The 12,752-nt window shown below is 40.0% G+C and overlaps 1 protein-coding gene across 4 annotated transcripts in view; it reads right to left on the reverse strand.

Moving 5' to 3' along the window:
- The window catches only part of AKAP11 (A-kinase anchoring protein 11), a 48,298-nt gene that overhangs the window by 11,291 nt on the left and 24,255 nt on the right, over window positions 1-12,752 (reverse strand). For all 4 annotated transcript variants that reach the window (XM_059378152.1, XM_059378151.1, XM_059378153.1 and 1 more), the window contains 3 exons: window positions 12,304-12,568; window positions 7,218-11,730; window positions 3,489-3,641 (listed from right to left, as the gene is read on the reverse strand). In XM_059378152.1, coding sequence (XP_059234135.1) covers window positions 3,489-3,641; window positions 7,218-11,730; window positions 12,304-12,568 — 4,931 coding nt within the window. The remainder of the gene's footprint in view (window positions 1-3,488; window positions 3,642-7,217; window positions 11,731-12,303; window positions 12,569-12,752) is intronic.

The following is a 12,752-nucleotide window of genomic DNA, read 5'->3' on the forward strand; positions in this document are numbered from 1 at the left end:
GGAAAACAGAAATACAGAATGGTCAGACAGCTGTGAGCCAAACAGAAAGGAAAAACCGAGGCTCTCAAACATTGCATTTATCTTTATTAACAGAACCCTTATTAATAAAATAATTTTCTAAGCAGAGAAAAATATTACAAAATTAAAATTCTAACCCATACGCTGACAACAATAATGATTCCTTTTAATTAATCATCAAAATCTATCAAGTTTAGGTGAAAATGCAAAGAAATAACGCCTAAAAAACGTGAAGACAAAAGATTCAAACTCCCTCCATTTAACCTCATCCCCCCCCACTTCCTTTTGTCCCTCAAAATGGGTCAGATTTCAAGTCAGTTATTTATAAAACGTCACCACTAACTAGGGTGCCCATATAATTCCTCATTTAGCCAGGACACTTTCGGAAATGAAAAAAGTCACCATTAATTACACCAGAGCAGCAGAAGCAAATCCGGACTGTTCCAGGCAAACTGGGAAGTACAATCATCCTCCTCATCCTCCATTAACCAGACATAAAATAACTTAATTTCTTCACTTACCAGTGTTCCTATTTTATTCTTTTTTTTTTTTTCCTATTTCATTCTTGAACACTGCCTTGCTTCCATCATTTTCTTTTAAATCTTTTCCTATTTCCTATCTATGTATTTTCCACCTTTTTCTATTTCCTAGGTCTAGAGCAGGTGTACCTCAAGCCAGTGGGGGTCAAAGGCTAGGACTCTTTTTTTTTTTTTTTTTTTAGATTTTATATAAGTAGGCAGAGAGGCAGGCAGGGAGAGAGGGGGAAGTAAGCTCCCTGCTGAGCAGAGAGCCTGATGTAGGGCTCAATCCCAGGACCCTGAGATCATGACCTGAGCCGAAGGCAGAGGCTTAACCCACTGAGCCACCCAGGCATCCCAAAGGCTAAGTAAGACTCTTTATCATGGTTTTCAGTCACATGAAGACTACTATCGATTTTGACATATCTCGTAAATATTATCTCAAAAATTCTGTAAACCTGGTCTCATCTCTTACCTAATCTACTACATAACTTCTAAAAAATTCACAGACGGCTTGAAATACTTGAGACACGCATACACAGACCAAGTCTCTTTCAGATCAAATATCTATACACTCTTCATAAACACCTGTGAAACTCTGAAATTATTATTTCTTTTTTAACTGCTGCCCCCTACTAAACTTCTCACTTGGGAGTTAAAAACACATGAAGTGTCCAAACCACTGAAGTCCTTTATCTCTTATCTGATCTCTGTACCAGAAAATTACAGTTCCTACAGCAGATGTCATCAAAAGACAAAACATGTGCAGCCATGTATCTTACGTGTGGTTGCTGAAGCACCTGCATTAAAATCATCTGAGATTCTTGGGACCTCCAGTGACCTACTGAATCTTAATCTCTCTTAATCTTAATCCCTCTAGAAACTGTATGTTCAACAAGCATACCACCAACCTTGGATAAGTCCTACTCTTTTTCTTTGTGCTTGAACCTCCATAACCACATAGCATAATCATTCTTATTAATTACTGTGTTCAATTAGTACAGGTGTTTTTCTGACAAAATGCTGTGAAGCCAAGTTATTCCCCAACCTGAATTCAGTTAATTTTCTGAACCAAATGCATTTATCCATGTTAAACATGTTAAACATAATTCTTTTAGTCTCCGCCTGATTTGGTCTTTTTGAAACTTAGTTCTGTTAATGAGATGATCTTTTCATCTCTGTTTTAAGTCATTCACAATAAAGAGCACAGAAGCCCCTACTTATCTGCAGAGGATGCATTCCAAGGCCCACAGTGGATGCCTGGAAACCATGGATAGTACCGAAACCTACATATACTATGTTTTTCTCTTTACATACATACCTATGATGAAGTTTAATTTATAAATTAGGCACTAGTAAGAGGTTAACAATAAAAACTAATAATAAAAGAGCAATTACAACATTATACTGTAATACAAGTTATGTGAATGTGGTCGGTCTCTCTCAAAGTATCTTCTTGTATGTACTTACCATCCTTGTGATGATGTGAGATGATAAAATGCCTATATGATGAGATGAAGTGAGGGGAATGACACAGGCCCAGTGACATAGTGCTGGGCAACAAGTGCCCTTCTGACAACACGTCAGAAGGAGGGTCATCTGCTTCTGGACCTCGACTGACCATGGGTAACTGAAACCACAGAAAGCAAAACCGCAGATGGGGCGGGCGGGGCAGGGGGATTACTTCTTCTCTGTTACTAATAAAATGCTAAAGAGGACAGAACCAAGGACACAGCCATCCAATCAAACAACATTTTCCACAGAGCTGTTCAACTGGCTACAGGCCCCTTAATGCCACCCACCATGAACCCTGGTTCACCCATTTTAACACCAGGATTTCCTAAACAGCAATGTCAACCCTTACTGAAATTCTAGAAACCTGTGTTTCTCCAAGACGAGAGAAGAATTTAAGTGTTAACATTCTATGGAAAGGGCCAAAAGATGTTTGTGATATCACCCCTACTTCCCACTACCAGTTTTAAAGACGGTCTTTGGACCCAGATTTTAAGATGTATTGATGGTTTACATATAGCATTTTAAGAAACTATGACAAAATAGATGTTTTATAAAACATTAATACTACTAGTTAATCTAAACATCAGACAAAATGCTCTGAGATGATGTGCTCTAACAGGTGAAAACCCATTTTCTTACATCCTCCTCTTGGTAAGTCATTTCCAAGGGTTCTGTTCTACTGAAGCCTCACAGGGTCCTTTCCAGAGCCTGAAACTAAGAAGCCTTTCCTCTCCCTAGACTCAGCCCTGGATGGCATTTATTATTTCCAATTATCAATTAATGTGGATAAAAATTTATGGCATTTTATAATTTAGTCAGGAATGCCTTTAGAGAGTTAAGAATATGAGACAAATATATCAGAATAAAATATGCGGAGGCTGGTATTATAAACAAAATAAACTAAGACAAGTTATAGATGAGGTAAGTGCCTTCTGCTGTACCAAACCGTATCTTTATAAGGAATTTATATATTTTCAGTCATTCAAATATGAATGCTCCAGGTCATTTTGTTCCTGAATAGCAGGGTAAGTGAGAAATCCTTCCCAAAAAAGATATTACTTTCACTAATAACAAAAAAATTACACGATCATTTAGATACCTTTTAAAGATCACTGTCTTTTTTCTCACCCTCTAAAGAAAAGAGGTACCCTCTTTAAAAAGTGAGAAATACAAAAGTCCAGGAAAATCCTAAGGGTAAAAAATCAAATGTATGCAATATTTTTCATATCAACTACTGGCACACCTGAAGAAGCTTAGCTTGGTTAATCATTGTACCTGATAAATGTGAAAAACCATTAGAACCACATTATGGAGAATAAAATACATTCCACAAATAATGAAAGATTTTCAGATTCATGATTTTTAAACACCCATTCTAAATTTACTTCTGAGGTCTGAGGACCTGAACTATGCAATCACATGCACAATTTTAGTTACCTTTCACTTAGGTGATGAAAACTGCTACTTTCATCCTGATGCTCATCTTCGAAACTTAAATTGGACCAGCTGCCAGTGCTATCTTCACCAATACTGAGATTCATCTGCTGGCTGCCAAAAGACTCAGTTGACTGAAACTCTATTTCTTTTGGACTGAAGAGAAGGAAAAAAAAAAAAAAAGAAGGAAGAGAGGGAGGGAGGGCAAAAAGGAAAAAAAAAAATCAATCCAAAGTCATCAGATTCTGAATTCTAAGACTATCACTTTGATGATAAAGATTACAAAAACAAGAATTGACATTCACAGCCACACCCGTGGCCCATCCAACCCTTCGTGTCTGCTAATAATGAGACTTTGAAGGAAAGTACACTACTTTCCAAGTCAACTGAGCTGTATCAATTACAGATCCATCCCAAATGCTCTATTTTCTAAATTCTCTTTAAAGCAATTCATAGTTTCAACTGGGACCACTACAGAAGAGCACAAATTGCTGTTTATCACCTACTTTGTAAGATAGTACTTTAATCTGTACTGAGAGGAAGCTCCTTCTGGCTTTAAGAACAAAATCAGTAGTTCAAAGAATTCTAGTACTGTCAATCAGGCCTAGAGTCAAACTAGCCAAAACCTCTTTAAGATTTTGAGCATAGGATCATAACCCTTATTTTTTTCTCAATGAAAAAGAGACATTTATATTTTTATTCCATCTTCACAAGAAAGGACAGTCACTATTCAATTACTATAACTGTCCCTCTGTATTTAATTCTCGACATTGCAGTTTAAAATACTTTCAAAGATGAAGAGTAAAAATGTTAGCCTTGTGATCAAAATCTTCTAGCGGCTCACACCAATCAGAGTGAGGGTTCAAATCCTTTTAACATAATCTGCTGATATGATACCTTCTCCTCGTCTCCATCGTGTCCCACCTATTACTCTCCCCAGTCTACTCATTGCAGCCACGCCTGCCACTGTGCGCCTTCCCCAACACACAGGATCCTACCCCTTTGCCTGGAACTCTCCGCCCCAATTCCCATGTGACTTATTCATCTTTGGCTTTCGCTCAAACATTATTTTGTCAGTGTTGCTTCCCCCTCTACCTATTCAAAACTGTAAACCATCCCCACCTGCTCCCCCTACCCCCACCCTCCCCCCACACCTCCCATATTTGCTTCAGTTTTCCTCCAAAGCACTTAGCTCTGAGTGGTGGCACACACGGCTATTTTACTTGTCTTATTCTACCATAAGCTCCAGAGAACATATATTTTTGATTATTTTACTTATTTCTGTATCCCCAGTGCCCAGAATAAGTCCTGAACTGCCCTACCCCTCTCTGGGGCTATCCTCATTTTATATTTAAGATACAGCAACCAGAATTATCCTGGACAGGCACATTATAGTTTTGAGCCGTAACAGAGCTCAACTTTGTTCTTTTAATAATGTTTATCACTTTCTGGAATGTGCTGAAATCTAATGGTTTTTTGGCTGAAATGACCCACTAGATGAGGTCCAGAGAAGAGTTTTAATGACTGCTGGGTTATTCTGGCTCAGAATACAGTTCAGATGTTTGCTCTGCTAAAAATAAACTCCCATATAATTCCCCATTTGACACTCACATACCACCCACATACCACCCTTCTGTACATTACAGCTTTGTAAAATATTTATGGTTATTTTCATGAATCAAACATTTACAAGAAAGGGGACGCCAAATGAAACCCTTAAAAATAATCCATCTGAACAAATCCCTCTAAAGCCTGAAAGGCAAACCATTTAAACTTCAGAAATAGAAAATGGGAAACAGGACCCTGCGCGAACTAGAGCCAGCTCTTCATAATCAGCATTTACGGAACCCTACACAATTGTTAAGAAGAGAAATGGGAAAAGAACTACAAAGTAATATTCTACTGGCCTTGGTAGAAAGTTGGACCAGAACAGCACTAGCTTGTAGGAATACTTGAGGCCTACTTACTCACCCAAGGGATTAAGAAGAAAAAGTGAAAATATGGAGCTTCAATAACACCGGCATGAGCCAGGCCTGGGAGGGATATCTTAGAGAGTCTAATCCAGGGGAGAGTCTCTTTTCCTCCCAGGGCCTTAGGGGAGGCACAGGGAGAAAAAGTTAAAATAGCCTGAGGCCAGTTCTGCTTGAGGAAGGTTGCTTCAGCTATGGAAAGGCCTAGTTTACTAGCACTTATTCATTCATGTATTTACTTACCACTTATTATATGTCTACCATCATATTAAGAACTGACAGGGAGTTGTGACAAAGAAAATACAGGTCTGCAAATGTTTACTATATAAAGGGTCAAACAGGGGTGCCTGGGTGGCTCAGTTGGTTAAGCAGCTGCCTTTGGCTCAGGTCATGATCCCAGAGTCCTAGGATCGAGTCCTGCATTGGGCTTCTTGCTTAATGGGGAGTCTGCTTCTTCCTCTGTGTCTCTTCCCTCTCATGCTCTCTCTCACTCTCTGTCAAATAAATAAATAAAATCTTTTAAAAAAAGGGGGGGGGGGCAAAGAGAAAACAGGCATTGTTGGCCATGTCTCTACTTCAGCTACTCACCTCTGCCATTAAAGCATAAAAGCAGCCATAGACAATACATCAATGAATGAGCACAGCTGTGTTCCAATATAACTTTATTTATGAACATTAATATTTGAATTTCATATAATTTTCACATGTCACAAAATAGTATTCTTTTGATTTATCAACCACTGAGGAAATGTAAAAACCATTCTTAGCTCATGGACAATAAAAAACAAACCAACAGAGGCCAGATTTGGCCTGTGGGTTATAGTCTGCCAACCCCTGCTCTAGGAGAAAGAAGGCTACACAATTAGAGCAAAAAGAGACCTCCTTTGGTTCACCAGAAACATTACAAGAGGATACCATGGAACAACTGGCCTCCAGAGTCCTGGCCAAACTCCATCTCCTTATTTTAAGATGGCTAAGAAGAGAGGCAGTCCTTGCCACGGCTTTGACAAAAGCTACTAAAAAATCTGAGGAATCCTGTGACTCTGTTAAATTCCACCTCAACTCTAGGAACTTTCTCTGTCCAGTGGAACTAACAAAATCCTACAAACTAACAACACAAGTTGGTTCTGATGCTTTCCAGGGGGGAAAAACAGTTAAACTAAGGTGTTGGTTGGAATCCCCGAGCGCAAGGCACAGCTACTGAAGAACAGGACATTGGGAGACCATCGGAAAGAACTTGGACTGGAACGCATCAAGAGAAGTGACAGCAGTCATGGAAATCTTTGGAGAATTTTTAAAGCTTTCCTCCTCACAGCAGTTTGGTTAAATTATGCTCTTTATAAGAAAACTTACCTTTGTGAAGGGAAAGAAAACACCGTAACAAAATAATTTTAATCTCAGAGCAGTTAATGATCACGGTTAACACTCTACATTTGCCATCTACAACTCTCTGGTGTTTCTTCAGTCCAGCTTTACTTACTTCCCAGCTCTGCGAACGGGGGCAATACGACTATCCTCCCTAAGCCTCCTCTTCTAGTTCAGGAAATGGTTACCGCCTTCCCTCAAAGGGCTGTTGGGGGGATAATGAGACAATAGAGATGGAGAGTAACGTATGGGATATGAAACCCCACACAAATGTAGTAGGGAAAATGTTTTTGTTAACCTGGGGTTAAAAATAATTGCACCTTTCTTAACAGGACCTAAGCACATTTGATCGAGTTTAACTTTTATCGTAAAAACTCAGAAGGAATCTGAAACTCACCTGCTGACTGCACATCCAACATTCGTCATTGCTGACGTCATTATTTCTGTGGTAAGGCTCTCAGCAAAGCTAACGCCATCTTGTCCAATTCCGCTATCAGCCGTCAAGCTGGTATTGCTCAGCTCTCTCTCTGCTTTCTCAATAGCTTCCGCAACGATCTTTTCAGCAAGCACTGTCTTCTTATCGAGACCAACATGAATTTGTGGGACATCAAGATGGAAAATTCTAGATTCCTGACAGATGTTGCTAAGTTTTGAATTAGAAACTGGCTTACTACGAGCAAGTGAATCCTGTCTGGAAGTGTGCAGAGATGAATTTCCAGTGCAATCGTGTAGTTCTTTACGGTCACAGTATCTGCAAGCTTGGTCTGTAAGAGGTAACAACTTTTCTGCATAAGTGACCCTATCGGCTGCTTTTGTGGACTCAGACCCATGGAAAACTGTGGATCCTAAACTGAGCCCTAAAGTGTCATCCACTACCTTCTTGGCATACTGCTCTATAGCTTGAACAACATTCTCTCCATAACCAGACCCACTTAAGCTGCCCGTACTGTGGTAAAATCTGTGACTTTGTGAGGAAGGCTGAAGAGACTGAAGAAATTCTGGCTCGATGTGAGACTCGGGGTCTTCATCATGTCCAGACTTTTCATAAAGGCAAGAATCTGTTAAGGATTTTGGCAAGCCACCTGCAGACGCTGTCAGCTCTTTTGTAACATCTCTTGTTATGCTGTGAGCAAGAGAAGCTGAAAAACTATACAGTTCAGAGCACTCATTTTTATGTGTGTCCTGCGTCCACTCACCAGTTTGATTTTTACAAAGGTAACCTCCGTTTCTTTTACTTGGCCGTTCTTTATCTGCTTCTCGGTGGTGTTCTTTATTCAAGAATATGAACAGTTCGTTCTTGGTCTTCACCTGTGAGCTCTGCATGGGGAACATTCTTGAGCTGCACTTCATTTTGGCTGTCTTAGCGGCTTCTTGCAATCCTGACTTAACAGACCGATAAGCAAGTCTGTTGGCATACTGGTCCATTAACAACTCACTATTGCCGCCTTCCTGTTTCAGCACTTGGATAATGTGACCCGCATACTCATCTGTCACGCTTTCACAGCTGGGATACTTGTAGGTCAGACCGGACATACAGGAGCCTGGTGGTAACGAAAGAATGAATGGTTCCACTTCTCTTGAGTGGGCTACAGCCTCTCTATCCAGCTTCTCTTCTGATCGATCATCTCGGCCACCGTCAATGTAACAACTATTCTTTCTTTGCCTGAAAAGCACACAACTTCTAACTTTTGCTATCTTCTCAGCTTCCGTAATGACTTCCGCTGCCAGATCACCCGCAAAATTGCGTAATGTTTGTAAATTTTCCTCCGAGCGATTGAAAACGGTAGGTGACACGCTGCTTCGACTTTGTGCATTTAAGCAAGGGCTTTTCACCCTGGGTTCTTGAATGACTTTATTATCCAGGTGGGAAGCCGCCATTTCCGTGGCAAGAGAGACAATGTGGGTAGCTAACAATTCTGCAAACTGAACTTTCTTCCCTGAGTGCTCAGGCTTCACATCCACTTCCGGATGCCCTTCATCTTCACTACTTTCAACTTCTTCTGAAAGAGATCGCATGAGTTTCAACATGAACTCTTCTTTTTCTATGGTATTTTGTTCATTTTCAGACAAACTGCCCACAGATGAGTTGTGTGGTGTAGAGGGAGGTGTAGCAGGTGCAAATTCTTTTGCTAATTCCCCCTTGAGTTTTTTGGTTAACTTCTTGATATCCCATTCAGAACCAGCCCGGGATGGTACGAGAGGAGTGGAGGGAGGAGTATCAGGTATTACATTTCCGTCTCTAATTTTCTGTTTGTCTTCCACATGCAAACCATCTACACATGGAAGCACTGTGGACGAGAAAGTATGTGAATGAGGAAAAGGGTGCTCTTGCCCAAAAGACAAGGGCTCAAGTGCTGTATTATTCACATTATGCTTTGTCACAGGTTTGTCTTTAGCAGCTTCCTTCAGATTGGGTTTTTGACCAGCAGTTGTTGGACATGGTGGGAATGTCTCTACAGAAGAGCCATGAGCCGAAGAACATTTACATTTGGGAGCACAATCCTTTCCTGCTGAAAGTGAACAGTGGGTTAAGTGATCTTGAGCATCAAGAAATTTGGGGAACTTTTCCAAGGTCAACTGTGACTCTTCTCTGGAAACAAACAAGCTTTCTTTGGGTCCGGCATTTTTATCTACACTTGGGATGGTTGATTGGCTTTTATCTATGGAATGTTTAATAATAGTTTTAGATAAGTGATCGGCAAACAAGTCCTCATTGCTAGCTTCGCTCTGTTGCAGTGTTGCTTGATCAGAGTGGAAGGGAAGGGGTTTTCCCTTTACTGCTATAGTTACACAATCTGTGTGTTCATCAATGGTTTTTGTATCTTTGAAGGATGTCATTGACTCTAATGTTTCATTTACAATCGTGTGCACCACTGAGGTGGAAAAGTTGCTAATAATCACAGGATCACTTGTTAATTTTGAAGAGCTCTGCATTTCGATATCATCATTAGTTGGTTTAAATTCTTTCTGGTTACCTGGATTGTAGTCTGAGGGTAAACAAATATTTCTGAGACATGCTACTTCCTCTTCTTTGCTTTTTGTGGTGACATGTGTCTGGGTAAAATCGCCATTCAAATTACTATCATCAGATGACCGAAGAGACTTCGCCTGATATATGTTAGATGAAATCTGGTATGGGAGAAGGGCACTTCCTGCCAAGGGCACTGGTATGGAAGTAACAACTCCAGATGTACAAAACAAGGCCTGCTGTACTGTGTACTCCTTTTTATAGTCCTGCATGGGTCTTGTCACTGTTACGGTCTGATTGTTCCAAGCAGGGGAAAACATGGAAGTCTGTGTCGATGGCATTAAATTTTCTGTGCTCACACACTTTATGTTATCTGTAGAAACACTAACTGCTGCCTTGGTCGTGAAGGTCACATCAACTTGCGAAAGCTCAATAAATGCTTCCTGTATAACAGACTCAGATAAGTCTTTTGCATAGGACTTCACTACTCTGTCCTCACAGTCTGACGACCACCACTGTGGAGATGCGGGTGTTGGAGGATAGGAAAACTGACACACTTCCATGATGCCTTCAAAAACAAGCTCTTCGGCAAGATCTGCAGCAAACCTAGCAACCGTGTTAGTGAATATCTGCTTTTTTACGTATTGTAAATCCTGTAAAGCACTTGCTAAAGCTTCACTCACCAAAAAATTAGCCAGCCCGCTGATGGCACGTTCTCTCAGTGAAAACGCACACTGCCTTCTCAGTTCATTAAATGCCACCTGAAAAATGGAGGACGTCAATTTGATGGCTAAATGACACAACGCGTTGGTACATGAAGAGACTCCCTTCTGTAAGTCTTTAAATGCACTGCCCAAACTTTTTTCCACAAGATCAGATGCAAATTTCTGAATGCTATCTTTAATCATCAAGGATTTATTGTTAGATTTACTTTTTGGCTCAAGGCTTTCGCTCTTCAGAGCTATGGTTTTATTTTCTCCTTTTTTAATACTCTTCGTGTCTGGGGTTATGTCAGGGTGCTGGGTATGAAGAACAGAGCTGAGCACCTCACATGAAATGCTATGGGCATAATCCTCATAGGTGTAATAAAGAGAATCATGACTCTCATGAAGCCGAGCTCCACTGATATCTGTTTGGCAAAAACACTCAGCAGGAGGACAGCCTCCAAGAGGACTAAAGGCAGAGGATCGAACAGGGCTAAACAAGCCGCTGTCCTCCCCTGATGCCTTCACTGGGCGTGGTGAATCTGGAGCATCACACAGGTTGCTGTAAGGGGATTCTGGCTTACGAGGAGTTGGCTTCCTAACATTAGCCGGGAGGACTGGACGATCAAACTTGAATTTTTGAGGATTCATTGCAGTGGTTACAGAGCAAGATTTTTCATGTTTGTGTCCTTTCTTTTGTGATGTCTTTCCTAGGACAGGATCTTTTGGAAAAGGACAGGACGTCTCTAAAGTTGGCTCAAGTTCATCAAACTGATCAAAACTATCAAAAAATTCACTCACTTCTGAGTCCGAATCCTCTATATCATCTTTCATCACAGGAATTTTAGGTAACTCAAGTTTTGCTTTTAAACTTTTCTGATAACCCTCTTCATCCAAGAAAATAACAGGACTTGGACTGGAGCATTCAGATTCAGAAGAGTAGGCAGGCGAAGAAGACAAAAACGTTTTCTGTGCATTACCACCTTTATCTGAAGCATTACATGACCTATAGAAACTCTTTTGGATCCACGGCTCAGTAATTAATGTAGTCACTGAAGTTTTCACAGAAGGTAGTTCTTTATGTCCCAGAATATTTATTAAGGAAGTTGAAGGTTTAGCCAATGACTTCTGCCTCCCAGAGCTGACGAGAATCCTTAAATCATGGGTTTCTACCTGGTGACCAGAAGTCGTCTGAGAAGCAGCATCACACTGGCTCTTTAGTGCGGTAATATTTATTCCTGTAGAAAAAAGAATAAAATGATCAAATTATTCGTGAGCAGAATCTTTTAAAAATTAAATTATATCAGTGGGAATAAGTAGACTTTAAGCATGAAATATTTATTTGTAACATGCCTTCTACACTATGTGGTTTACCAGATTTACCCCAAATCATATTTGAGAGCAAATATACCTTTTATTAAAATAATTTCATTTTACCTGACATCTAGGAATGCCTGGTCTATGAAATGGTTAGCTTCTTGTCCTATGTGTTAGAAACACTAATGCGGTCTCTCTACCAGGTAACTCTTCTCAAATTTGAACCCAGGATGGTCCAAATACTTAATGTACTGAGGTGAACAGTGCTTGAACAGGACGACCAAAATAAGAACAGAAATAACAAAACCAAGAACCAGATAACAATGAACTTAAAAATCACAAGAGAATGAATTTCTTGCATAACCAAAAAAAATAAAGTTAAAATGTTTAAATTGCATCTAATTTCTAATTGAACAGCTCAGCCTGAAAACTTTTAAGACTGAATGCTAAACTTTAATTTCCCTTTTCAAGAAAAAGTTTAGAAAAGAACAAACCATCATTGCATGGCTTTGAGGTCTCTTCTTCCTCTAAGTGCTCAAAAGCAGTGACAAAGTCATCCTCTATGGAAGACACGGACTGATTGGTGTCATCATCATCTTCCTTAGCAGTCTCAAGTTGGCGCTTCTGATGCAAGTACGTGTCCAAGGTATATCTTATACCAGTAGCATATTTACTTAGGAGACTAAAGATGAAATCAATTCTGAGTCTTGGCAACGTAGGTGACACTCTCATGACACAGAGCATTCCAGAATGCTGACTCTTGGGGAAGACGAAAGATGATAAATATAATTCAACTTTCAAAACATATTATACATTTAAAGCATATTATCTGGAAGTGAAGCCTAGAAATAACACAATCTGAGGGGAAAAAAAAGAAATGCATGCATCCCAAGAGGCTCCCTGATTTGTATTGTTAAATTCTTTTCTTCATTGATTCTCTACA

The sequence above is a fragment of the Mustela nigripes genome, chromosome 15 (genome assembly GCF_022355385.1).
Source record: "Mustela nigripes isolate SB6536 chromosome 15, MUSNIG.SB6536, whole genome shotgun sequence".
NCBI classification, from domain to species: Eukaryota; Metazoa; Chordata; class Mammalia; order Carnivora; family Mustelidae; genus Mustela; species Mustela nigripes.